This window comes from Prionailurus viverrinus, chromosome A1 (genome assembly GCF_022837055.1).
Source record: "Prionailurus viverrinus isolate Anna chromosome A1, UM_Priviv_1.0, whole genome shotgun sequence".
Taxonomy (NCBI): domain Eukaryota; kingdom Metazoa; phylum Chordata; class Mammalia; order Carnivora; family Felidae; genus Prionailurus; species Prionailurus viverrinus.
The window spans coordinates 19394048-19420912 of NC_062561.1; the positions used below are offsets into that span (position 1 = coordinate 19394048).

A 26865-nucleotide genomic window follows, 5' to 3' on the forward strand; every position below is an offset into this window, starting at 1 on the left:
GAGTTCAAGCCCCGCTTTGGGCTCTGTGCTGACAGCTCAGAGCCTGGAGCCTAATTCAGAGTCTGTGTCTTCCTCTCTCTCTCTGCTCCTCCCCCGCTCACGCTCTGTTTCTCTCTCAAAAAAATAAAAAAAAATTTTAATGATAACAAGATTGTAATATAATACAAAATAATAAAGAAAATACAAAATATAAAGAAAAATTAACTACACCTACCTTTGAAAACCTTCATGGCTGATGTGGGGAGACAACAAGAGAGGAGGGTTATTGTGTAGGACAATTTTCAATATCACTAACAGAATCACGGCTGTCTCTTGGCTCAATGGAATCTTTTTCTTTTTGTGCAGCTTTAACAAGGAACCTATCCAATGACCTAGAATGAAGCAAAGTGTTCCTAAGCTTACTCTTGTATGGAAAAACAAAGGACTGTCCATTGGTGCTTTGAAGTGACAAAAAATACACCAGTGCCAGTTGTGGGCACCTTCCAACATTCTGAAAAATCACTGATTTCTGCCAAACACAATGGGCTGAGACCCAGCATCAGAGCATGGGAGACATCACCCACAATCCCAGAGAGAGAGAGAGAGAGAGAGAGAGAGAGAGAGAGAGAGAGAGAAAGGAAGAATCTTTGGCTCGGTTGTGATCATGTGACTTTCAGCATCATGTACTACTCGTATTACAAGACTTAGCTCCTTTATCAAGTTAAAATTTATTAGAAATGTTTGCTCATCTTGCAGAACACTCACAGAACAAGTTACTCGCAATCCAAGGTTTCACCGTATACCCATTTTGATTTTCACACTACTCCTATGAGGCAGGTCCTATACTCATACACAGAGAGGTTTAATGACTTGCTGTATGAGTTTTCTAGACTTGCCCTTATAACAAATCACCACACAGTGGCTTAAAACGACACAAATGCATTCTCTTCTCCAAGTCAGAAGTCTGGATTAGATCTCACTGCACTAAAAACAAAGTATAGACAGGATTGTGTTTCTTCTGGAAGTTCAAGGGGGCGATTTGTTTCCTGGCCTTTTCCAGCTTCTTGAGTCCTCCTGCATCCCTTGGCTGATGGCCCCGACCTCCATCTTCAGATCTCTCTGACCACTACTCTGCCCCTGTCTTCCACTTTCCGGGGCCCTTGTGATCACACTGGGCCTGCCTGGAGAATCCAGTCATCTCCATATTTTAGAGTTAGTTGGTTAGCAACCTTAATTCCACCTGCAATCTTAACTGCCTTTACCATGGAACCTAACATCCACAACTTCCATGGAGAAGGATATGGGCATGGGGGGTGGGGTGACTGTTTCCCTCTCCACACTTGCCCAATGTCACTCAGCTAGTAAGGGGAATGCTGGGCCCAAGAAACTGGTCTACATGAGCTGTTCGCTTAAATTGGAGGCAAACCTCACGTTGCTGGAAGATTCTTTTCCCTCAATGTTACGGGCATTGTTCTAGAGCAACGTGGATCAACAATTTTTAAAACGCGCCCTTAGTAGGCCCGGCTACTCCGATAACAGCGCCTCCCGCCCAACCCGGGGACCTTCCTTCACCGGCAACCCGAGAGACGACCTGCTGGGCCCGCCCAGCGGAAACGCGCGGACGCAGAAGCCGGCTCGGGTCGCCGGGGAAGCTGGTAAGCGGTGCCGCCGCCAGGCACGGAGACTCTGGAAGAATGAGCGCGACCGCAGTGGCGGCCTGGGGCCCCTGGAGCGGGCGATGCCCTTGCGCGGCGGGTGCGAGCGGGAGACCGGCTCTCGGCGCTCGAGGATCCACACCCCCGCTCCGCCCCGGGCCTGGGCCGCTCGCCCGCAGGTCCCCTCCCCCCTCTCCCTCGCAGCCTTGGGTCCTTTGGGCGCCCGGCGCCGCGCAGGTGCACCGCAGGTGCAGGTGGAGGACTGCGAGGTGGCGCGGATTCTCCCGGAGGAAGGATTTGGGCGCGGCTGGCCTCCCGCATGGTGCGGTCACCGCACGCGACCCCTTCTAAACTTGAACGCCAAGGTTTTGCACCCGTGCTCCCATTTCTGGCCATTTGCAAATCACTTTTACTAGTTTTTGATTGGGAGAGGCATGCAAAGGGACTTTGTGACGCTCAGAGTATACACAGGTCTTTTACCGAAATATGGGTGTTAATATTGAGTAATGGGCAAATATGGGCAGAAAGGACCAAATAAATGCTGGTTTTCAGTTAAGAAAAATCAGTGGTTGCCCTTCCTCATCGGTTACTGTCTATTACATAAAATAAAGACCCTGAAGAATAAAAGAATAGGAACATGGGAAAACTTGGCCTCCTTGTTAAATCGGGTAGTACCAAGAGTCAATAGAATATGGCAAAGAACTTCTTTTCTTTCAGATCCCTGAATATACTGAAAACCTGACTGTTGCTGAAAAGAATTGGTTTTGAACACAATGCATCTAAGTTGGTCAATACAGAAATTTCTAGAGTTTCCTGGCCCTTCTATGACACGCATGAAAACAAATGGCATTTTACAGGTCCCTGTACTATGTAGGTTTTGGTTTGTGAGTTTTGCTTTACCTACGGTGCTCTCCGTGCCTCATAATTCTTTGTGGTGTGATTTTAAAACAAAAACAAAACTACAAGTAAGCTTTCTAAAAGCTAAGGTAATTCATTCTAGTGAGTTTTTTTTTCCTACAGTGAAAAAAATTGCATCATCTTTCTAAAATTGTAATAATAATAATAACAGCTGCCATTTATCCAGGGTCTCCTCTGTACCAGGCAGAGTGTTAGGAACTTTGTATTCTTTCTCCTTTACCTGTGATCCATCCAGCTAGCTGCTTCATCCTAGAAATAACAGAAAGGGACACTGAAGTTCAAAAGCTCTACGTATCTCTTCTTCTTCTTTTTTTAATGTTTCTTTAATTTTGAGAGAGAGAGACGGAGCGATCGAGGGAGGGGCAGAGAGAGAGGGAGGGGCATAGAGGGAGGGAAACACAGAATCCGAAACAGGCTGACAGCTCAACACAGAGCCCCACTCGGGGCTCGAACTCACCAGCCGAGAGATCATGACCTAAATCAGAGGCTTAACTGACTGAGCCACCCAGCTGCCCCACTACTTATCTTTCTTAATCCCAGGCATCTCCAACTCAACATGTCCTAAAATGAACATGTCTCCCTTCACCATGCCTTTCCCTGCCCCTGCCACACTCTCACTGCCAGAAACACACACACACACACACACACACACACACACACACACACACACACGTACACACACCACCACCACCACCATTGTGGTTTTCCTTTCTTTCAGGGAATGATGTCATTCACCCACTTTATACCAGAAACCTGGGAGTCTACCTTGTCCCCTTCTCCCAGCTTGTTCCCCATAAATGTATTGCTAAAACCCTTGCCAATTCTTTCTACATACTTCCTTCTTGTTTCTTCATCGCCATTGCCACCACCCTCTTCTACTCCATCATCATTTTTTTGCCTTTTTTATTGTTGGAGTCCCACTCCAGCCCTCAGGCCCCCTCCCCTCTGTGATCCATTCGCTCTGCAGCCAGAGTGAGTGAGTTTTCTAATATGCTCTCTTGATTAAAATCCTTCAGAGACAGCACATTCATTACCCCAAAGAGAAAATCCAGCTACCTGAGCTTGACATACAGTAGCTTTCATACAAGGCCCTGTCTGCCTCAGCAGCCTGTTACAGTTCTTTCACTTCCTTGAACTGAACAGAGTCTCTTTTGCTCTTAACATATGCCAGCCCCTCTGCCTACATCACTCTTCTCTCTTTTCCTGGCCAACTTCCATTCGTCCTTCAGACTTCAGTTAAATACCATTTTCCTAACTCCTCTGGATATTTCTGCCGTGTGCCAGCGTAACTCTGTGAGACTCACCACCCTGCATTTGTTGAGGTCGGAGGTCTCTGCTTTGGGGCACGTGCGATGGCAGGGACCATGAGAGACCAAAGTGCAGTGCTGTAAAACTGCATCTAGCACGGAAGTATGCAAACCACACTTGACCCTTGAACAACACGAGTTTGAACTGCTCAAGTTCACTTATGTATGGATGTTTTGATAAATGCAGTACAGTTCTGTAAATGTATTTTTAAAGTTTATTTATTTAGAGAGAGCAAGCATGATTGAAGGAGGAACAGAGAGAGAGGGAGAGAGAGAATCCCAAGCATGCTGTCGGTGTGGAGCCCAGTGTGGGGCTCCATGCAGGGCTCGAACTCAGGAGCTGTGAGATCATGACTGGAACCGAAATCAACTTGCTTAGCTGCCTGAGCCACCCAGGTGCCCCTGTAAATGGGGTTTTTATTCGGGATTATAAAAGCTGGCGTGAGTGTTCAGTGTCTACCTGTTCAATGGTAGACAAGGAATAAATTGCTGTCGTCCTATTAGGGTGATTAGAGCTACTTTGAATTGATTCTGCCTTCTGAAAATACATTTAGTTGTCAAAATTTCTGTTTTTGAATACAGGTTGGGAGAGACTGTGGTGACTGTGCGAGTGGAGGAGGGCTGTGGGGTGCCCCAGCATGGATGGCTACTTGGTCCTAAGAGTAATTGGAGAGGGCTCCTTCGGCAGAGCCCTTTTGGTTCAGCAAGAGAACAGTAATCAGACGTTTGCCATGAAGGAAATAAGGCTTCCCAAGGTACCTCCTGAAGCAATTAGCTCATGTCGAAAGTGTGCATGCAATTTGGCCAGGGAAATAAGTTCTTGAGATTTAACATGGAATTGCTTTTGTGAGCAAAAGATGTAATGAGTTTATTCGTTAGCTTTACAAGGTCTTGATATATCTGTATATATGCATGTATATATGCGGTATATATCATATATGTATATATATATCATATATATATGATATATACCCTATATATACATATATATGCATATATCATATATATATGATATATACCCTATATATACGTATATATATTTTTTTAAGTTGCATTTACTTAATACAACTTGTTAAATGTCTACACCCAACGTGGGGCTCAAACTCATGACCCCAAGATCAAGCGTCAGATGCTCTTTTGACTGAGCCAGCATGTCTTGATATATTTTATATGAATTTTTGGATATTGTAATTAACAATAAGGGAGAAAAATAGTCCAGGAGGCGATTGCTGTTGCTTTTATCTCAAGGAATAATTTGTAATAATTTCCAATTTTGCGTACCTAAGAGGGTAAGAATCTTTGCCAACAGCAGCTCAGGTGTCATATTAATGAAAATGGAGCATAAAAATGCCATGAAGAGCAAAAACCTAAAGTGCCAACCTTTGGTCTCAGGGAACGTATTCTGTGGCTCAGTTTTGGGTTTTATTTCCTTGTAAGATGAGGAAGGTGCTGACTTATCAGTGTTTATCATAGTTGTCAGAGAAACAATGTGTCATAGAAAAGAATGTGCCATGGAGGCAGCTTGATAATGTCTTGATCAAGTTTTTAAAAATACATTTTAATAAAATTCTCAGAATTGTATTTCCCCACTGCATTCTTGACCTCGTTTAGTGATTCTCAGCTGGGCTTCAGAGTCATCTGGAGGTGAAAACACAGATGGCTGCCCCCCCTTCTGGTTGAGTAGGTCCAGGTGGGCCTGTGAATTTGCATTTTTAAGGAGTTCCCAGATGGTGGCGGTGCTGCTCTGAGAACCCTTATGCTAGTATGTAGTCAATGGCAGTTTCTTAATTGAAAGATAAGTCATTCAGGATTTCGTCCTCGGAGAATAAGTGAGGGGACAAACAGCTTTGGAAGCTTCTTTTGTAAATCATCTCCTTCCATCCTTGCCACAGTAACGCATCAGTCTCCTTTTTCATCTGGGCCAGTGGTCTGGAAACGTAATGCAGACAGTAAAACATGACAGCCCCATGTTTTCTTTAAGGATAACTATTGTTAATGTCATCTTGGCTCCCCCAAAAATTTATGCTCAGGCTCATGTTAAAAAAAATGTTTTAGGGGCACCTGGGTGGTTCAGTCAGTTGAGCGTCCGACTTTGGCTCAGGTCATGATCTCACAGTTTGTGGGTTCAAGCCCCACGTTGGGCTCTGTGCTGCCAGCTTAGAGCCTGGAGCCTGCTTCGGATTCTGTGTCTCCCTCTCTCTGCCCCTCCCCCACATGTCTCTCATGTTTTTATTTATTTTTGACAGAGAGAGAGAGACAGAACGAGGGCAAGTTGGGGAGGGGCAGAGAGAGTGGGAGACACAGAATCCGAAGCAGGCCCCAGGCTCTGTGCCGTCAGCATAGAGCCCTAGGAGGACTTGAACCCATCAACTGTGAGGTCATGACCTGAGCAGAAGTCAGACCCTTAACCGACGGAGCCACCCAAGCACCCCTCTTAGACTGTATTAAAACTGGTTTATATTCTATGCTTGTAAGGATATAAGGGGTCAGCTTAAGCATAATACAGCCATAATTAAAAAAATCACCACATTTTCTCTTAAGAGTTTGATAAATATAAGTTGGGTCAAAGGGCAGTGCTTTAAAACTGCATCTAGCATTGAAGTATACAAAGCACACCTGACCCTTGAACAACACAGGTTTGAACTGCATGGGTCCACTTATATGAGTATTTTTTTGATAAACGCAGTATAGTAGTATAAATGTATTTTTTCTCCCTTGTGATTTTCTTAATAACATTTTCTTTTCTCTAGCTTTATTGTAAGAATACAGTATATAATACATAAAACATACAACGTGTGATAACTGTGCATGTTATTGGCAAGGCTATTAGTAGCTACATTTTTGGGGAGTCACATATCACATGTGGATTTTCAATTGCACGGGGGCCATTGCCCCTGACCCCCGTGTGGTTCAGAGGTCAACTGTATACTGTATTGTTGTAAAGCTATCTATTTTAACATGAAGTATTACATTTATGCTGTTTGAAATCTTTTTCTAGTCTTTCTCTGGTACACGGAATTCTAGGAAGGAGGCTGTTCTGTTAGCCAAAATGAAACACCCCAATATTGTTGCCTTTAAAGAATCATTTGAAGGTAAATATGAATTCCCCCAAATACATGCAATGTAGAATTTGATTTGTGGCCACCAGGCTTTCCTAAAGAGTCTTCTTTTTGTTTTAGCTGAGGGACACCTGTATATTGTGATGGAGTATTGTGACGGAGGGGACCTCATGCAAAAGATTAAGCATCAGAAAGGAAAGTTGTTTCCTGAAGATATGGTAAGAGACTGACTTATATAGTTTCTCTCAAGGTTTGGAAGCAAACTTTCCTTGTAAAATTTGTAGAAGTTCAAATAAAGGCATTGTACCTGTGATTACCTGATACACTTGTTAGATTCACACTTGTTAGAAACAACTCATTTCCAATATCAGTGCTACAGCTTTGTGTTCAAGATCTGGCTGCCTGAGATATCTTTAGGAAGTTAAATAGATATGTTGATAAAATATCAACATTAAAATTTTTTTTTTTAATTTTAAAGAGGGAGAGTGCAAGCAAGGGAGGGGCAGAGAAAGAGAGAGAGAATCTTTGGCAGGCTCCACACTCCTCGCAGAGGCCAACACAGGGCTTGAAGCCACAACCGAAATCAAGACCTGAGCTGAAATCAAGAGTTGGATGCTCAACAGACTGAGCTCCCCAGGCACCCTTGTTTATAAAATATCAAGGAATAAAACTTATGTGTTTAGAAGAATTTCAAAATTGTCTGATTCATATATTGCCCTATATATTTAAAATTCACAATTGTGTTATATTGAAATTTCAGAAGGTGGATGGATTTATTTTGCATTACAGGATCATCCAAAGAATGAAGCGTAAATTCCTTTTTCTTGAGAGTATGTATTCTCACTCTTTTTCCTTTTACAGATTAGCACATTCCTTTAAGTCTAGTACTTCCTGCCTTTTTAATGAAAACTTGTGTATTAAATACTATTGAAATGAATTGACGAAGGAAAATATTTAAATAAACAACCTTAATGAGATTTAGTTTGATTTAGGGAACAATGCATGTTATGAAAGTATATTGGTATAAATATTTTTCATTTAGAAGTTGTGGTATTAAAAATATGGGTTCCAGAGAAGGAAGTCAGCCTTGACTTCAAAGGAATGAATCTCCATAGCAAAAAAGAAAAAAAATCGGGGCGCCTTGGTGGCTCAGTCGGTTAAGCATCTGACTTCCGCTCAGGTCATGATCTCACAGCTGGTGAGTTTGAGCCCCATGTCAGGCTCTGTGCTGACAGCTCAGAGCCTGGAGCCTGCTTTGGATTCTGTGTCTCCTTCTGTCTCTCTGCCCTTCCCCCCAGTCTCACACTGTCTCTCTCTCAAAAATAAACATTTAAAAAACATTTTATTTTTTAAAAATTAAAAAAAGAAAAAAAAAGAAATCAGTTTGACATTTAAACATAGGCTTCCTAGGCACCTGGAGATTCTGAGTACTATTGACTAGGGATTTATGAGCAGAAAATGCTGACCTCACAGGATTGTTGACAATAGAATGAAATCCTTTAATGTTAACATATGAGCATTCTGACAAAGTAAATGAAAATCTGACATAATGATTACAAAAAGGAGTAGTATATTTATTCCTTAGTGATGAACTATCTTTATATACATATTTAAGAAATACTTTTATTTGGTTGAATTCAAGAAAACCATAGCGAGAGTTTTATTGAACTAAGTTGTTATTTAGATCATACATAAGATGATGAAACATGGGCTTCACGGTTTTTCTGAATTTCTCCAGGCAACATTGGATCTTAGTTGAACTATGTAATTTTTAGGAGTTCTGTATTTACATTATGGAAAACCCAGGTGAACTAAGGCCTAGAGACGATTCTTTGGGATTTGGGGTTAACATGAACCAGTTATTGCATTCCTGCAATTATTGCCTCCTTTTTCCTTCCAGATACTTAATTGGTTTACACAAATGTGCCTTGGAGTAAATCACATTCACAAGAAACGCGTGTTACACAGAGATATCAAGTCCAAGGTAAGTGGAATACCTTGTGGGGCCTAAAAGCAAAAACAGAAACAAAAACTGTTCCACTCAGTCTTCTTTCTGTGTTATTCTGTTTCCTTCTGGGACATTTTTATTTAGCTTAGAAATATTTGTCATCCTAATATTTATACAAGCCAGATAAGGTACTACCTGAAAAAGATCATTAAATCTCTTTAGTAGTATATGTTAATATGATCCATACTCTCTTTGTGACTGCTTACTGTGACCATATGATCTCTGATGGAAAATGGTCAAGACCTAAACCAGCCACATGGAGGCATCATGCTGACACAGGCTCCCAGGCGGTCCATCAGGCTCTGCTGATACAATCTTAAGCTCACTTGTTTGATTTCTAAGCAGGGATCCTGAATTTCAAAGCAGGGGAATATGTAGCTGTCAAGAGGGTATCTTGTCCTCTTGTGTTCCACTCAGGGACTCAGCTGTCAGCATCTCTCCCCTTAATCTCTGTCATCAGTGGGCTTTGAAAGACAGCTTCTCCGGAAATCTCTGCCTTATGTGTGAATGATGGAAGACATAATCTGAGGTCTTCTTTTTTAACGCAGAATATCTTCCTCACCCAAAATGGAAGAGTAAAACTGGGAGATTTTGGATCTGCCCGTCTTCTCTCCAGGTATGTACTTCTGTTCTGTAGCAATCAAAACCTCCATTCTTCAGGAATGCTCTATAATCATTCTTTGCCTTTTTATGGTTTCAGTCCTATGGCGTTTGCTTGTACATATGTGGGAACACCTTATTATGTGCCCCCAGAAATTTGGGAAAACATGCCTTATAACAATAAAAGGTAAGTAATGTATTTAATTCGATGCAAGCATGACCACTTGGCGACAGGCACTGCAGCCTTCAAGTGAAGTTTGATCTTTAAAATTACATATTTGAAAGCAATGTAGAATGCCCAGGCTTCTAAATGAAAGTCACAGTTTCCCAACTGTTTTAATCAGAGCTGAAAGGAGCCAAAGGTAAATGCTGAAGGAAAGGCTAGTCATGTCTAGGGACAGTGTGAATGATGACACTGCTTCTCACACTCTGCCGCTCCCACTTTTGAAAATCCCAAGGCACAGGTTACAGCTCTGCCCTTTACATCAGAATGTCTGGGGGTGGGAAGCAGGCATCGGTAATTTCCAGGATCCCCAAATGATTCCAATGTGCAGCAGAATTCGGGGACCGCTGGGTTATGTCAATGAGTTAACATTACAGGACTGGATAATGAGCACGTAACCGATAGGTTAATTAAATATAAGGAGAGAATATTAAGGCCTTATGGTTTAAAAAATAATATTTTTCTGAATACAAGTAATACGTGTCCATTGATGGAGTGGATGAGCAGGGAGAATTTTGGCAATAGAGAGATATATAAGAAAGGATATGACTGTCACTTTTTCCCTGCTATTAATAACATTTTGGTGTTTTTTCCATCCATTCACTTCCCCCCCAAACCTAGTTTATGTACTCTATTTGCATCTTGGCTTCCTGCTTTTTTTTTACTTTACATTATATCATATTCATTTCACTATGCATTTAAACTCTTCATAAATAGTGTTGTTGATCTAATGATAAATTTCCAATTTTCAGCATCACAAACAGTATTGTAATTAATATACCTGTTGTGCCTAAATATAGGTCATTATTTTCTACACATTCCTGGCATGAATTCCTAGAAGTAGAAACACCTCAAGGCTCTTGTTACCTTTTGTCGAGTTGATTTCTAGAAAGGCATGATAATCCATACTGAATAGGTTCCTTTAAGAGTAAAATTGAGTGGACGGGGCGCCTGTGTGGCGCAGTCGGTTGAGCGTCCGACTTCAGCCAGGTCACGATCTCGCGGTCCGTGAGTTCGAGCCCCGCGTCGGGCTCTGGGCTGATGGCTCAGAGCCTGGAGCCTGTTTCCGATTCTGTGTCTCCCTCTCTCTCTGCCCCTCCCCCGTTCATGCTCTGTCTCTCTCTGTCCCAAAAATAAATAAACGTTGAAAAAAAAATTTTTTTAAAAAAGAGTAAAATTGAGTGAATTGGGAATAGAACAGCTGTCCAGGAACTTATGGGGACAATTGGGGAAATTGGAGTTTGGACAAATATTCAATAATAGTACTGAATTAAGGTTACATTTCTTGGACATGATCATGGTTTTATGTTTATGAGGGAGAGTGTTCCTTGTTCTTAGGAGATACATGCCGACACGTTTAGGGGTAAAGGCTTTGCTGTCTGCAGTCTTTTTTATAAGAGGTTCAGATTTATATGGAAGAGGGTAATAGCCTGCAAACGTGGCAAATGTTAACATTGGGGAGTCTAAGAAAGAGCATGCGGGCATTTACTTTTCTGTAGGTTTGAAATTAAAAAAAAATAAAAAGTTGGGGGAAACGGTTGCTTAAAGCCATTAGTTAAAATGCAAAGAACATCACATAGAAAAAGTCTGGGGCATGGCAACCAGGCGGTGAGAGCGATGGAGGAAAAGGGGATGCTTCGTATGCAGAAGGGTGAGCGTGTGGAGCCAACTAGAGAAGTCAGTTTTCTGATTTTTGAAGAACTGTTTTGTGGAGGGATGAGTAGGCTTATTCTCTTTGTTTAGGTATGTGGAGCTAACACGGGGTGGTGAGGGTTCCCAAGAGACACATTTTAGCTTCTGATAAGGAAGACGGCCAGCCCACAGAGCCAGCCAGCAGGGGCGTGGGCCCCACCCGAGGTTGAGCGCTGTTCATCAGGGCCTGGGGCTGTACACAGGTCTGAGCGGGAGCTGCACTGCATGACTTCTAAAGTCCTTCCAACTATGCTAGTCTGAGTCCACAGATACACCCTCTTGTATCACATGCTGCTGAAATCATACCGGAACCACCCTGATTTGGGAGGGTAGGGGCTGGGGAACAGAGAGTTGTATTGTGAACATTCCTGTTAGTAAATATCTAAGTGTGAGACCAAACTTACCATATAGTTTATTTTATTTTTTTATTATTTTATCATATGTTTTATTTTATTTTATTTATTTATTTATTTATTTATTTTAATTTTTTTTTTTTCAACGTTTATTTATTTTTGGGACAGAGAGAGACAGAGCATGAACGGGGGAGGGACAGAGAGAGAGGGAGACACAGAATCGGAAACAGGCTCCAGGCTCTGAGCCATCAGCCCAGAGCCTGACGCGGGGCTCGAACTCCCGGACCGCGAGATCGTGACCTGGCTGAAGTCGGACGCTTAACCGACTGCGCCACCCAGGCGCCCCTATGTTTTATTTTAATAGCTAGGAATTACTTATGACACCTATTCTTATTAAAGGTAATATTTCATTTTTCTTTTTTTTTATATTTCACATATTCACTCATAACCCATTTGTCATTACGTTGCTTCTTTATGCTTCCAGTGACATCTGGTCCTTGGGATGCATTCTGTATGAACTCTGTACCCTTAAGCATCCAGTAAGTATGGTGTGCAAAATGGAAAAGGCAGCCTCTTGTCATGTCTGGCTATGTCCTCAGGAATGTACCAGATTCCACTTGGCAGTTGGCTTTCCTGAGTTAATGTAGGAGTGCTGACCGCATAGACTCCATCTTTGGCCTTCCGTCTTGTTCTTCCCTCTGGCTCACAGCTGGCACCACTTTAGATAACTGCCTTGTGGCCTCACCACCATGCCCCTCACTCCATAAAAGCTTGGGGTTAAGGTCAGCATAGCTGGGGAGAAGGGGTGAAGAATGGGGACAGAGAATAGTTGTGTGGTGCCTGGCTCTGCCTCCTGCCTCACCCGCCCGCCCATCGCCCCCGTCTGTAAGTTACCCTGCATAAAACTCGGTGTAAATGGTACCGAGTGACTTGCTTCGTTTTTCAGTACTAAAGTACCTTGTCAGTCTGGAGGATACATTACTGACCCTCCTCCAGCTTCTCGCGGATGAATTCATACACAAGTTTTCATTCCATTGGTATCACCTTTGCCTTGAGCCCCTTTTGTAGCATATACTAACAGGAAATTTCCAAGATTTAGTTTTTGTAGTTGTATATTTGGCTTGCCTGCTTGACTGCCTTCTTTCCTTCCTTCCCTCCTTCTCTTCTTCCCTTTTTCCGCTATTCTCAATTTTTTTTATGTTGGTAAAATATATGTAACATAAAATTTACCATGTTAACCATTTTAAGTGGCACCGATTACTTCACAATATTGTGCCGTCATTACTACTACCTATCTGCAGAACTTTTCCATGGCTCCAGACAGGAAACTCCGTACCCATTAAAGGATAACTTCTCATCCCTGTCCCTCCCCGCCAGCCCCTGGTGACCTTTAATCCACTTTTTGTCTCTGTGAATTTGCATATTCCAGATATTTCATGTAAGTGGTATTACACAGTACTTTTCCTTTGGGGTCAGAATTTCATACCTTTCTGTGACTGAATATTTCATTGTGTGTTTGTACGACGTTTTGTTTATCCATTTATCTGTTGTTGGACATTTGGGTTATTTTCACCTTTTGGCTATTGTGGAAAAAATTATTTTTATATTTATTTTTTCAAGATATTTTAAGAAATAATGTAGCAAAGAAGAGGTTAAATGACTTGCCCTGCTTATTGAGCACTTATTTATTAACACAGAACTAACAATACCAGTCCCTGTTAGGTCTTAGCCTTGCGTAGTAATAAATTCTGTTCTTGGGGCACAGATTGAAACGTGGCTCTAACCAAGCATTTTTTTTGATTTTTAATTTTTAAAATTTTAATTGAAATATGGTTGACATAGAGTCTTATATTAGTTTCAGGTGTACAACATAGTGATTCAACTGTTCTATACAATGGAAAATGCTCACCGTAAGTGTAGTTACCCTCTGTCATCACACAAAGTTATTACAATATTATCGACTATATGCCCCATGCTGTACTCTTCATCCCTGTGACTTATTTATTTCATACTTGGAAGTCTGTGCCTCTTAATCCCCTTCACCTATTTCACCCATCCCCATCCCCCTCTACCAAGCATCTTTACAGACGTGCTTGAGAACATATGAGAGTGAATGAAGGAGAAAAAGCCTTCACCACCATTAGGTGAGAGGAACTCACAGTGAAGGCACATGAGGTTAAGAGGCTGTCTTCCTTGAATATGTGTGGTTTATAACGCCAGCTGCATGATTAGAACAATTTGGGAAACCTTAAAAAATGGTGATGTCTGGGCCTATGCCAGACTAATTGAATTAAAATCCCTGATTGTGTCTTGGATGGTAGTGGTTCTAAAACAGTTAATTCTAATGTGTAGCTCAAGTGGAAAACCACTGTTGTATACAAATAATTTTTAAAATTCCAGTATCTTATTTAGGATTATATTCTTTATTCCCCTGATTTTGCCTTGTTTTTTTTTTTTTTTGTAGACTTTCATATACCTGTTCGTATTTTTTTCTAGCAAGAATAAGAATTCAGGAGTGTAGGGCCTCGATGTTCGGCACACCGTCTGTTCTCTCATCTGCTTTGAGGCAAAAGTAGTTCTCCAACCTTTAGGAAATGCAGAAACCTGGCGTAATGGTTCCAAGGCAGATTCACGCTTATGTTTCACTATCTGAATTTTTCTCTTGTAATATGTTGATTTTTTTCCTTTTTCGTATCTTCACCTGTATATTTCATCCATAGGGTAGCGCCCTTCCAAGGCAGAAGGCCAACATGTTCTTACTTGAGTATTACCGGGGCTAACCAACATCGAATCTTCATTCCAGTGTCTATTATGCAGTAGAGATTTTTTTAATGTTATTCTGGCATGTCATTTTGTATCCCATTCTATTGCTTATCAAATTTTAATAGCTACTTTGATGACATGAAAGGTAAAAGAGATTTGGCAGTAGAGGTCTAAAGCTGGAAAAGTCTGGAGTATGCATCACAGGGGGACAGGCCTGGGAGATTTTGAGGTTCAAAGGGATGTTACACTTATACTAAGGCTGTGAGTACCGTTGAGTTCTTAAAAAGCTACATGTATTTGATTTTTAAAATATGTTCAAAATGTGTATCTGCAAACACATTGATTATGAGTGAGAGCGTACCCAAAGCTGGCACTGATGCTAAGACTTTCTCTAGGTGGGGAAGTTTTGCACTATTTATGCTTACCTTTCTTCTGAACCCAACGTAAGATTTCGAATAGTACCTTAAGGAACCCCCTCCCCCAGGAAGAAAAATGACCAGGCAGCAGATACATTTATAAAATTAAAATGATTCATGAGAATTCAGTTGAGCTGGTAATTTCTTACTTCTCCTCTTCCCTCGTATCTGCTCTTATCGTTCGGTTTTACCTTTTAGTTTCAGGCAAATAGCTGGAAAAGTCTTATTCTCAAAATATGTCAGGGGTCCCTGAGGCCACTGCCATCTCAGTACTCCTGTGAGCTGCAGCATCTGATCAAGCAGATGTTTAAGAGGAACCCCTCACATCGCCCTTCTGCTACAACACTTCTCTCTAGAAGTTCCTTGGCTCGACTGGTCCGCCAGTGCTTACCCCCAGAGGTATGATACGTGTTGGATCCGCTGTGAGCAGTTTTCGAGTGTGGTAAAATGATTCGTTATCTTTTAAACACTGACGTGTTGTACATGCTTCTAAAGATGCAAATAATGCAGAACTGTATTAAAAAAATACACACTTCCTTTCCTTTCTTCTCTCCCTTCCGCAATGCTATTCCCTGAGAATAATCACAGAATCTGTCTGTGTAAGCTTTCAGATATTTTTCTAGACCTATAGAAACATCTACTTGTGTGCCTAAATGATATGTATTTTCTAAATGGCATTTTTACTTCCCTTTTTTTAATTAGAAAAGTTTTTTTAATGTTTATTTATTTTTGACATAGAGAAAGAGAGACAGAGTGAGTGGGGGAGGGCAGAGAGAGACACAGAATCTGAAGCAGGCTCCAGGCTCTGAGCTGTCAGCAGAGCCCGATGCGGGGCTCAAACTCACGAACCGTGAGATCATGACCTCAGCCAAAGTCAGATGCTCAAAATGACTGAGCCACCCAGGCACCCCAGTATTTTTACTTTTCAACTGTAAATATGATTGTGGGGAAGAATGTTGATAATTAAATGCCATTATGGCAATGTCTATAGAAAAGCATATTCCACATCTTTAAATTCTCTGCTTTAAATTTTCAGATCATCACGGAATATGGTGAACAGGTATTAGAAGAAACCAAAAATTCCAAGCATAGTACACCAAGAAAAAAAAGTAAGAATTTTGGACAGCTTATTTTTTGCTCGGTGTTCTTTTAAAATGTAGTATAACAAAAAATAAAAATATGATTTTCAAGTTACTGGAGACAATTTCAGACATACTCCTAAAAGTCAAATTTTTCTTATTGTATTTCTGATGTAATTCTGTACTGACTGTTATATATTTAGTTTGCTAGGAATCAGAAAGCCTAGTTTGGAGATTTTAGGGATGTGAAGATTGTTCTCTGTTTCATTATTAGTACCAAGTTTACTTTGGTCAGGTAGAAGGCTTCTGTGGGCTAGCCTAGGAATACAACCATGAAAATACAATGTTAATCTTCTAGGAAATTATCCCCAAGTTTCCAAAGAATCATCTGGTAACCAAAATTTTAAAAACAGCCTTTTTCGGAAGTTGGAACTGTGCACATAATGGCTGCACAGAATTTCCATACATGTTTAGTCAATCCTGAACAAATCTCAAATGTAATTTATTGTCTCTTTGGAAATTGTCATCTCTTAATTTTTGCAAAGCTATTATTGTCCCTTTTATTTAAAAAAAAAATTTTTTTTTAAGTAAACTCCATGCTCAATGTGAGGCTCGAACTTATGACTCTGAGATCAAGACTTGTTGTATGCTGTGCCCACTAAGCCAGTCAGGTGCCCCTGTTTTTGTTCCTTTTTATTTATCATCAGTGACTCAGACCTTCCATCTGATGAGATCCAACGGATGGTAGCTATGACCGGAATAAGAGAGGAGAGAAATAGAAATAGATCTTCCAGTCACTGTAGGGACATGTTGTAAAACCTCCATTGTTTGCTTCTCACTGTCTTCGCGTTGGATACTCCAAGAGAAACACTCAAAAACTGTGCTGTTTTCTGAAAGTTAAATTTTAAATGTTATTTTTGTAAGAATGTAATGTGAGCCCTTTGGTCTTGTAATTCAGCCTTTTCTCCATTCCTTCAGGGGTGGCCAGTGCCCTTTGTTTCAGCAGTTTGCTTTAGTGTTAATTGTACTTTACATACTATTTTGTGGCTTTTGTCCGCATCCCAGGGGAGTGGCAAATAGTTTTAAAATGCTGAGCAACAACAATAAAAAACAGTCTTAAGATAAGTTTCAAGATAGTTTGGCTAAGTGTAGTTTTACAACTTTCTTTCTTTCTTTCTTTCTTTCTTTCTTTCTTTCTTTCTTTCTTTCTTTCTTTCAAGTTTACTTACCTTGAGAGAGAGAGTGAGCAGGGGAGGGGCAGAGAGACACGGAGACAGAGAATCCCCAGCAGGCTCTGCACTGCCATCAGGGAGGCCGACGTGGGGCTCGTATACGTGAACCTTGAGATCACGACCTGAGCCAAAATCAAGAGCTGGACGCTCAACTGACTGAGCCACCCAAGCGCCCCTAGTTTTACAATTTCTAAAAAGAGGAATAAAGCAGTGGAGAAGTGCTGCCATGTCCGACCGTGTGTCTGGTGGCATCTCCACCCGATCAAGGGTCAGTGGCACCAGAACAGTGAACGCTATGTGAGGGCGGGGACTGGGTCTGATTTACTCACTGTCGTATCCTCGGCACCTGTCATCACAGATGCTCAATAGCAATTTTTTAAAATGTTGAATGAATGAGGAACATGGATGGCAGGGCTCTGCCAGGGAAAATCAGCCACTCTGACCGAAGGGACCTGGTGCCAGAGTTCTCCCTGACGGCTGCTAGTGCCTTGTGACGGAATAAGCAGCTCAATTTATTTTTCTCCAAATTTTAATTTAAATTCTAGTTAGTTAACATACAGTGTAATATTTGTTTCAGGAGTAGAATTTAGTGATTCATCACTTACATACAGCACCCAGTGCTCATCACAAGTGCCTGCCTTAATACCCATCACCTATTTTGCCCATCCCCCACCCACCTCTCTCCATCAACCCTCTGTTCTCTATAGTTAAGAGTCTCTCTCTTTTTAAAAAGAATTTTTTTGTTGTTAAAAATTTTTTTAATGTTTATTTTTGAGAGAGAGAGAGAGAGCGTGAGCAGGGGAGGGGCAGAGAGAGAGGGAGACACAGAATCTGAAGCGGGCTCCAGGCTCTGAGCTGTCAGCACAGAGACTGAGCGGGGCTCGAACCCACGAACCACAGATCATGACCTGAGCTGAAGTCAGATGCTCCTCACTGTCAGCACAGAGCCCGATGTGGGGCTTGTACTCACTAACTGCGAGATCATGAGCTGAGCCGAAATCAACAGTCAGACGCTTAACCCACTGAGCCACCAAAGTGTTCCAGTTAAGAGTCTCTTATGGTTTGCCTCTCTCTCTTTTTCTTTTCCCTTCCCATATGTTCATCTGTTTTGTTTCCTAAATTCTACATATGAATGTAATCATATGGTATTTGTCTCTGTCTGACTGACTTATTTAGCTTAGCATAATACTCTCTAGCTCCATTCGTGCCATTGCAGATGGCAAGATTTCATTCTTTTTGATGGCTGAGTAATATTCCATTGTATATGTATGCCAAATCTTCTTTCCATTCATCAATTGATGGACACTTGTGGGCTCTTTACATAGCTTGGCTATTGTAGGTAAGGGAGCAGCTCATTTCTTATGAGGGATACCTATTCCAGCTGCTATAATAGCAGGGAGAGCACAGACTGCATAGCTAGCCTGAGCTGAAGATGATAATGACCTTCCAGGTATGCAGAGTGTTTTACCTCCTAGTGCCTATATGGGCTGGCATAAGTGCGTACTGATGCCTTACCTTTAAGATGTTAACATTAGGAGTAAAACAGCAGAAATAGCCTCTTTTCTAATTACTAGGTGACTAAATCTTGATATCCCTATTCAGGCTAATGCTTTGGCCCTTTGACTTTAAAAACTTCATTTATCTTCACTTGTCTTTCAAGCTTTGTGCAAATCACATTAGGAACTTAAGAATGTGAGCCTGTACATGCTTTCTCTTCCTACCTTCTCTTTTCTTTTTTAGCAGACTCCAGCAGAATCAGGATAGCTTTGGAAAATGAGGCAACCACAATGGTAAGTGCTTTAAAATTACGTTTGTGAAACACCTGTCTACTGGGTACCATCCAGTGCCATGAGATGTTTATAAGACTGGGACCTGGTCCGTCCTGGCCGGTAGTTTTTCATCCTTTGGCACGTGAAGTAATTGGTGGCTGTTGTCCTGCACTGCCAGCTGAGCCACTTTAGGACATGAATCACTGGTTCATTTCCTTTGCTTTTTCTCTTTTCTTTGTTTCTTCTTTCTTCCTTCCTCCCTCCCTCCCTCCCTCCCTCCTTCCCTCTTTCTTTCTTTCTTTCTTTCTTTCTTTCTTTCTTCCTTCCTTCCTTCCTTCCTTCCTTCCTTCCTTCCTTCCTTTCTTTCTTTTCTTCTGCCCCAAACCCGTTTTTTTCATTTGAATTCTTGATGACAAGTGGTTTCAATATAGATGTAAGAGAACTTTGTTCTGCTTTCCATCATGAAAATTTTGTTTTAGTCTGGCTGTGGTTTGTTTTTCATTGTGGCAAAACATGTATGACATAGGATTTTACCATTCTAGCCATTTTTAAGCATGCGATTCAGCAGCATCAATTACAGTCACAGTGTTGTACAACCAGCAGCACACTCTGTTTCCAGGACCTTTTCATCCCCCATTACAGAAACTCTGCCCACTGTACAATAACTCCCCATTCCTCCCCGCTCTGCACAGCCACCCCAGCTCCTAGTGACCTCCATTCTACTTTCTGTCTCTATAAATGTGGCTGGTCTAGATACTTCCTAGGAGCGGAATCATACAATATTTGTCCTTTGTGTCTGGCTTCTTTTGCTTAGCATAGTGTTTTTAAAGTTCATCCATGTTATAGTCTGTATCAGAATATTCTCCTTTTTATGGCTAAATAATACTTACATCTCTGTTTTGATCTTGACATTTTTCTGTTCAGGAACTTTTAGTGCCTCCCCATTATCTGAGAAAGCAAGCTGACACTTTTCAGCCTGACATTCAGGGTTCTGTTTGTCTCGTTTTGCCCTGGGTGGCTGGGAGCTCTTTGATACTAAAACTGCAGTCAAGTCCTGAATAGGAACAGTGGGTCCGCTTCCTAGTGTTACCATACCCAACTCAGTAACTTGTGTCACACTGATGATTTTTTTCTTTCTTCAACATTTTAATCAACCTTTTAATTCCAAAAAGAAAAAAAATTAGCGCTAACAGCAAAATTTTCTATTTATGGAATGTACTAGTAATTAAACTTGTAAATTTTTGGAATGGAGATTTGGCTGTAAATAAATAACAGCATCCCACCGTTATGTGGCCAAATGGAATAGATCCTGCCCCTGTACTTTGTTTTTTAATTTGTGTGGGCATATCTATTTTTTTTCCCCAGCTTGATTGAGCCATGATTTATAGACAATAAAATTTACCCATTAATATAGAGTTTGATGAATTTGGAAATTTTATACAGTCCTATAACCACCACCACAATCAAGATCTAGACATCCCAGCCCCCTAAAAAGTTTTCTCTGGGCCCCTTGCAGACAATCCTGACTCCTCTTGTAGGTGACCACCACTGTCTATTTTATTTTATTGTATTTTGTTTTGTTTTTTGTTTTATTTTATTTTGTTTTGTTTCAATTTTTTTTTGAGTTTATTTTGAGAGAGAGAGAGAGAGCGCACGCACAAGTTGGGGAGGGGCAGAGAGAGAGAGGGAGAGAGAGAATCCCAAACATTGGTGTGGAGCCCAATGCGGGGCTCGAACCCACAAACTGTGAAATCATGACCTGAGCCAAAGTCAGATGCTTAACTAACTGAGTCACCAAGGTACCCCACCACTGTCATGTTAATACCTACCTATAGTGGACATATCCATGTGTTCTCGCAAGATGAAAAGGGGGCAAAATGTACGCAGATTGAAGAAAGAGCCAGAAAGTAAGCCGGCAAGATATGATGGCAGGAGGGCAGAGCTGAGTGGTGTGGAGCCACGAATGGTGTTGGAGGCTGCTGTCTGTGGAGCAGTGACTGTTAATGGGAATGGAACATCGGAATCCCCTCAAGGCTTTGTTTTTAAATATTTTATTAAGTTTATTTATTTATTGAGGGGGGGGAGGGGCAGAGTGAGCTAGAGAGAGAATCTCAAGCAGGCTCCATGCTGGCAGCACAGAGCCCAATGTGGGGCTCGAACTCAGTAAACCACCTGAGCCAAAACCAAGAGTCCCATGCTTAACTGACTGAGCCACCCAGGCGTCCCCCTCTCAAGGCTTTTAAAACTGCTCATCACCACTACCCAGCCGAGATTCTGACTTCTTTGTCTATTGGGGGTCCTTCGCCATATGGGGAGAGAAGTTTGAGAACCACCGTATAGAAATAAGGCACAGTGTGCCAGCTACAGCCTACTGTTTATTTATTCAACAGATCATTGAGAACCTATACGCTGGAAACTGTCGAGGCACAGGATATGTATTCCTTCTCAAATATATGCAGATTTAGTGGCACCTAGACAGTGTGTTGCTATACTTCATGAAATCAGAAGCTTAGATGATTTGGAAAAATACTGAAAAGTGGGAACATTTTATTTTTTTTTAATTTTTTTTTTAACGTTTATTTATTGTTGAGGCAGAGAGAGACAGAGCATGAACGGGGGAGGGTCAGAGAGAGGGAGACACAGAATCCGAAACAGGCTCCAGGCTCTGAGCTGTCAGCACAGAGCCCGACGCGGGGCTCGAACTCACGGACCGCGAGATCGTGACCTGAGCCGAAGTCGGCCGCTCAACCGACTGAGCCACCCAGGCACCCCGAAAAGTGGGAACATTTTGACTATATATAGCAACTTTATAAAAGATCTCACTTTGATATTCCAGCATGAAAAGCCCAATATAGCAAACCGTATTGAAAATTTTCATTCCTCATTGCTTCTGTGAAGGCCTCTCAAAGACGTCTGTCATTTTATATATCCTCCTCATAGTTGCAGCGATCAATATTAATGATTAGTAATGTGTATGACTTTAATATACATAAATAGGTATGTATGTGTTTTTTAACCTACATATGTATGATGTATATGGCTTCTACATACAGTTATATATGGGGTTCTATAGTTATTAATGTTTTTTTAATTCATTAATCTTTATTTAAAATTTAGGTAGCTGACTTTGCATACTTTACCTTGTTTATAGCAATTCAAGCATTGCTTCATCCTTATTTTTAATCTCTTTTCAAGCAAGGGGAAGAACAAAGTAGAAAGTACAGCGACACTGATTTAGAAAGCATTCATAAAAATTCAATTGAAAGTGCACTGAGGAGAGTAAATGAAGAGAAAGGTAAGTTATTCAAATTTGAGTCACTGTGTAAGTGAGGAACTGGGGAATATGGAAGGAATACTAACTTTCACCTTCCTTGGTTGTAGGTATCGTGAGCAAGTGGGCTGGCAGATTTTTGTTTGCTTATCTAGTGATTTATTTCTTGGTACAGGAATATTTTATTACTCACAAAAAAAGAGAATAGTGTTGATCAGTAAGAGCCTTTAGAAAAACAGTATTTGTTGCACTATCTACCATAGAAACCATGTCCAGAAGTATACAACCTCTCAGGGCTTCATTCTTTGTACATTGTATAATATATAAATATTTTTAAAAATTCACTTTAATGATTAGCTTTACTTTTTCATTTGGAGTTTTTTTTTTTTCCATTCCCTTTTCTACTTAGAAGAACATTGTTGTGAGTGGAGGTGAGTTTAAAGAGAAAAGAAAGACTTCCGTATAGTTGTTCAAGTATATGTGTGCATATAGATGAATAAATAATATGCTTAGCAGTCCTTTTTAACATTTTGAAATCAGATAAATCAGTCCATCCGAAGAAAGCCAGTTCACCAAGTCCTCTCAGGCGACAGTGGGAGAAAAATGTACCCGACACAGCTCTCACGGCTTTGGAAAATGCAGGCATCCTTGCCTCCAGTTTAGGGGCCGGGGATGATAGAGGTCAGTAGTCCGATCGAACAGTGTTATTGGAGAACATTTTCTAATGGTTGTTTAATGGGCTAGACGTCGTTCTTGTTGTTTTTATTATCACTCTGTAAAAGATCTTAGGTGTCATGCCTGAGAGCAGTGCTCATGGAGACAAGTGAAATAGATTTTAGTAGAGAGTAAAATATAATTAGCTTAAAATATGGTCTGGAAGATATATGCTGAACATCTTTTTTACGTGGCACTAACAGTTACCTTTTCACAACTAGGTGGTTCTGTAATAAAGTACAGTGAAAATAGCACCCGTAAGCAGTGGCTCAAAGAGACTCCAGAAACTTTGATGAACATCCTCAAGAATGCTGATCTCAGCCTGGCGTTTCAAACATACACAATATATAGACCAGGTGACTCAAGTCTATTACGTAACCGTGGAAACACTTTGATTTTTTTTTAAAGTGTGGTAAAATACGCATAAACTAAAATTTACCATGTAAGCCATTTTTAGGTGTGCAGTTCAGGGGCATTAAATACATATATGTTGTGCAGCCATCACCACCATCCATCTCTAGAATTTTTCCCATCTTCCGAATCTGAAATTACGTACCCATTAAATAATTCCCCATTTGCCCCTCCCAGAAACTTTGATTCTAAAGTTGTAAATGATTTTATTAAAAAAAATTTTTTTAATCTTTATTTTTGAGAGAGAGAGAGAGAGAGAGACAGAGAGAGAGTGTGAGTGGGGGAGGAACAGAGAGAGAGGGAGACACAGAATCCAGAGCAGGCTCCAGGCTCTGAGCTGTCAGCACAGAGCCCAACTTGGGGCTCCAACCTGTGAACCAGGAGTTCGTGACCTGAGCCGAAGGCAGACGCTTAACCGGCTCAGCCACCCAGGTGCCCCAGAAGTTATAACTGATTTTAAAGTTATGAAATGATTCAGAACATTGTATTTTTTAGGTTTTCTTGAGTTTTTTTTTTTAGCAAGTCTTGAGCTATAATTAAGATTTCCCATGGAGCTTCATTACTTTTATTTGGTTTTTATTTATTTTTTAAATGTTTGTTTTTGAGAGAGAGAGAGAGAGTGTGTGATAGCGGGGAAGGGCAAAGAGAGAGGGGGGCAGAGAATCTGAAGCAAGCTCCTCACACAGCACAGAGCCCGATGCAGGGCTCCAGCCCACAAACCATGATGAGATCCTGATCTGAGCCGAAGTCGGACACTTAAACTTGGACTAAGCCACCTAGGCGCCCCTTCATTACTTTTTATTTACTTGTTTGTTGGTTTTAACAAGGGTGGGACTACTTTGGAGGGTAGTCCGTTTTTACCATGCAGAATACACCACTGCTTTACTGACTTTAGTTCAGACTCCATCGTAGTAAACTTGGAGGAACTTCAAGATTTCTTTTGCTCTGTGCTTGAATTCTGCCGTATTGAATAGAGCTCAAGAAAGAGAAATCATTAGGATTTGATTTTCTTATTGTTTCTACAGACATTTTCACTAAAACTGCACGAAATCACCTTTTGTAATACTCTCTTTAGAAATCCAGGCCGAAGCAGTGCATTAAGGGTGTCTACATGTGTGTACATGTGTGTATAAGTTTGATTATTCAATTATTAAGCCACCTTGCTAGGTTAAGATCTAAGACAAATTATGCCAAGTAAAGCATGTAATGCTGTGGTAAGTCTCAACTGTGTTTACTGTAACAGATTTAGTTGTATTTGTTTATTTGGTCAGTGTTTATTGAGTGCCTAACTTATGCTAGGTTAAGATTTTAAAAAAAAAGAAGAAGAAAGAATAAAACACAGTTCCTTCCCTGAAAGAGTGTGGGGGGAACGTGGCCCTCACATCAGAGGTTTAGAGGAGTGTAGGTGAATTGTGGAGATGTGTCCTGATAGAACCGCCCCACTGTGTCACAGGAACCCTGGGTGCAGGTGGCTACACGGGACGGAGTGTTCAGGAAGGCTAACGGTTGTGAATTTTGTTTTAGCGATTGTAGGTCCTGGAGTTTGTTTTTGGTCCAATGATAAAGGTTTTGTCGTTTCAGGAAGGTCACTGTTCAGAAACTCTGCCATAGCTCTGTTTTGAAGGGTTTTATAAAGATTTAGCCCACATTGTTGTGTTAGGTTATTGTTGCGTGAGCAAAAAATAAAGCGATTGCCATCTGAAAAATTTCTTGAAGGGACGCTTGTGGTTGCCATTCCCTAATGTTCTTCTCCACCACTGGAAAAAGTTGGGGGTGGGGAGCTTAAAGGAAAAACAACTGTAATACAACCATCCAAAGGTAACTTTAATATAGGTTCTTATATTTGGAGGTTTTAAGTGTACTTTTCTGCATTCTTCTTTTGAAGAAAGTACTGCTTGTAAATTTAATAGTGATACTGATGCTTCATGGGCCTGTTTTGTGCCAGAAATCATGCTGTGTAATGTGGGGAGGCGCTACAGAAGAAATATAGGGCCTGGCATTGTCCTCAGTTAGCCAGCTGTCTTCTGGAGGATTTTAGTCCTATGTTCACTAAATAAGTAAATGCTGTTAAAATTGGCATAATTTCTGTTAATATTCCTCTTGAAGGCTCAGAAGAGTTCTTGAAGGGCCCCCTCTCTGAAGAAACAGAAGCATCAGACAGTGTGGATGGAGGCCACGATTCTGTCACTTTGGACCCAGAGAGACTGGAGCCTAGATTGGATGCAGAGGACACGTATGTTGGGATATACCTAGATGGTGTTAGTCGGTGCGCATGATGTCAATTATACCTTAATTTCAGGTTTAGCAGGAACTGGTTATATTACTTGACATCACAAATGAATATTTATATCTTGATCTTTTGTCTGGGATGGGTAATGTGTTTTACAGTATTATTACAGAATTCCTGACTGAGCGGTATTTTATGATCGTTTAGCTTGGACTTACTATTTTTTAATATGTTGGATTTTATTTGCAAATGTTGTAGAAACATGAAAGAAGCAATCCTGTGGAAGGGATAACAATGCTTTCCCTCCATTCGGTTGCCTCATGGAGCTCGTTTTCCAAAAATGTAAATATTGTGATGGTGGCGTTCTGTTTTGAGCCATCAAAAAAAATACTTGCTGTGCCCCTAATATGGAGGCTTAGTATCCAAATTGTTTCTTCACAGGGATTTTGAGGAGGACGACGACAGCCCTGACTGGGTGTCAGAACTGAAGCAGCGAGCTGGCTGGCCAGGAGTGTCTGATGGGTAACGCCCAAGAAGTGCTCTGTCGTTAATATCGCGTAGATGTTTAAAGTGAGGAATTAATGTTTGGATGGTACCAGCTCACAGGATGTGTATTTTTCTTTGGACACAGAATGAAGAGGGGGAAACTGAATATTTAAAACTGTTCCTGATGAGTGTCACAAGGTTTAAAATATCTGTAACTCTCGAGTTTTTGAACTCAAAGAGAAGGCGTGGAAGAATGGCTCTGAGCTTCAGGCTTGCACTCAGAACAGAAATGGGATGCCGCTGCTTACATTTTGTGTGATTGTGGGAGATTATTTAACCTCTTGGAGCCCCAGTGTCCAGAACTCTAAAACGAGGATAATAATGCCTTCCTCATAGGGATGCTGAACATAGACCATGGCAACGGCCCATAATGTTATTTCTGTGATTGTTATGATTTGTGTTTAATTGCTGCACAACTCTTTTTACATTTTGTAAAGGTTTGAGGATCAAAATAAATTTAATTAGACCATAATGATGTCGTCCAGTTTTCCAGTAAGACTTATTTCTGGGTAGTGATCCATGATCTTCAGTGATCTTCACCAACAATCCGCCATCTTTAAATACGGCCCCTCATGGCACCCAGGTCAGCGGATCAGCTGTGGGACGGGGTGAGGGGGCTACAGATCTTGTCTGCAGTTGGCAG

General features: G+C 41.2%; 1 protein-coding gene across 5 annotated transcripts; it reads left to right on the plus strand.

Annotated features, from left to right (window-relative positions):
- The first annotated feature begins 1591 nt into the window (after positions 1–1591).
- Positions 1592–26694, plus strand: NEK3 (NIMA related kinase 3). 5 transcript variants are annotated; one of them, XM_047870732.1, is made up of 17 exons: positions 1592–1634; positions 4442–4614; positions 6858–6951; positions 7039–7136; positions 8819–8902; positions 9475–9542; positions 9627–9713; positions 12279–12333; positions 15172–15372; positions 16010–16082; positions 19025–19074; positions 22249–22348; positions 22865–23005; positions 23260–23394; positions 25556–25682; positions 26118–26198; positions 26308–26694. In XM_047870732.1, the coding sequence occupies exons 2-17, from the start codon at positions 4498–4500 to the stop codon at positions 26333–26335; spliced, it is 1539 nt and encodes a 512-aa protein (XP_047726688.1). In that variant the 5' UTR covers positions 1592–1634; positions 4442–4497; the 3' UTR covers positions 26336–26694. The 5 variants fall into 5 exon arrangements, with proteins under 5 accessions (XP_047726688.1, XP_047726680.1, XP_047726670.1 ...); XM_047870724.1 differs by lacking the exon at positions 1592–1634 and adding an exon at positions 2390–2504; XM_047870714.1 differs by lacking the exon at positions 1592–1634 and having other exon boundaries at positions 4157–4614.
- Positions 26695–26865: the final 171 nt, after the last annotated feature.

What these genes read in the sequence shown, in the direction of transcription:
- NEK3 (XM_047870732.1), top strand. Translation starts at nt 4,498, where the DNA reads ATGGATGGCTACTTGGTCCTAAGAGTAATTGGAGAGGGCTCCTTCGGC. An exon ending in AGTTGTTTCCTGAAGATATG is followed by an intron (nt 7,137 to 8,818) that starts GTAAGAGACTGA and finishes TTTTCCTTCCAG; the next exon opens with ATACTTAATTGGTTTACACA. An exon ending in AAAATGAGGCAACCACAATG is followed by an intron (nt 19,075 to 22,248) that starts GTAAGTGCTTTA and finishes TCTCTTTTCAAG; the next exon opens with CAAGGGGAAGAACAAAGTAG.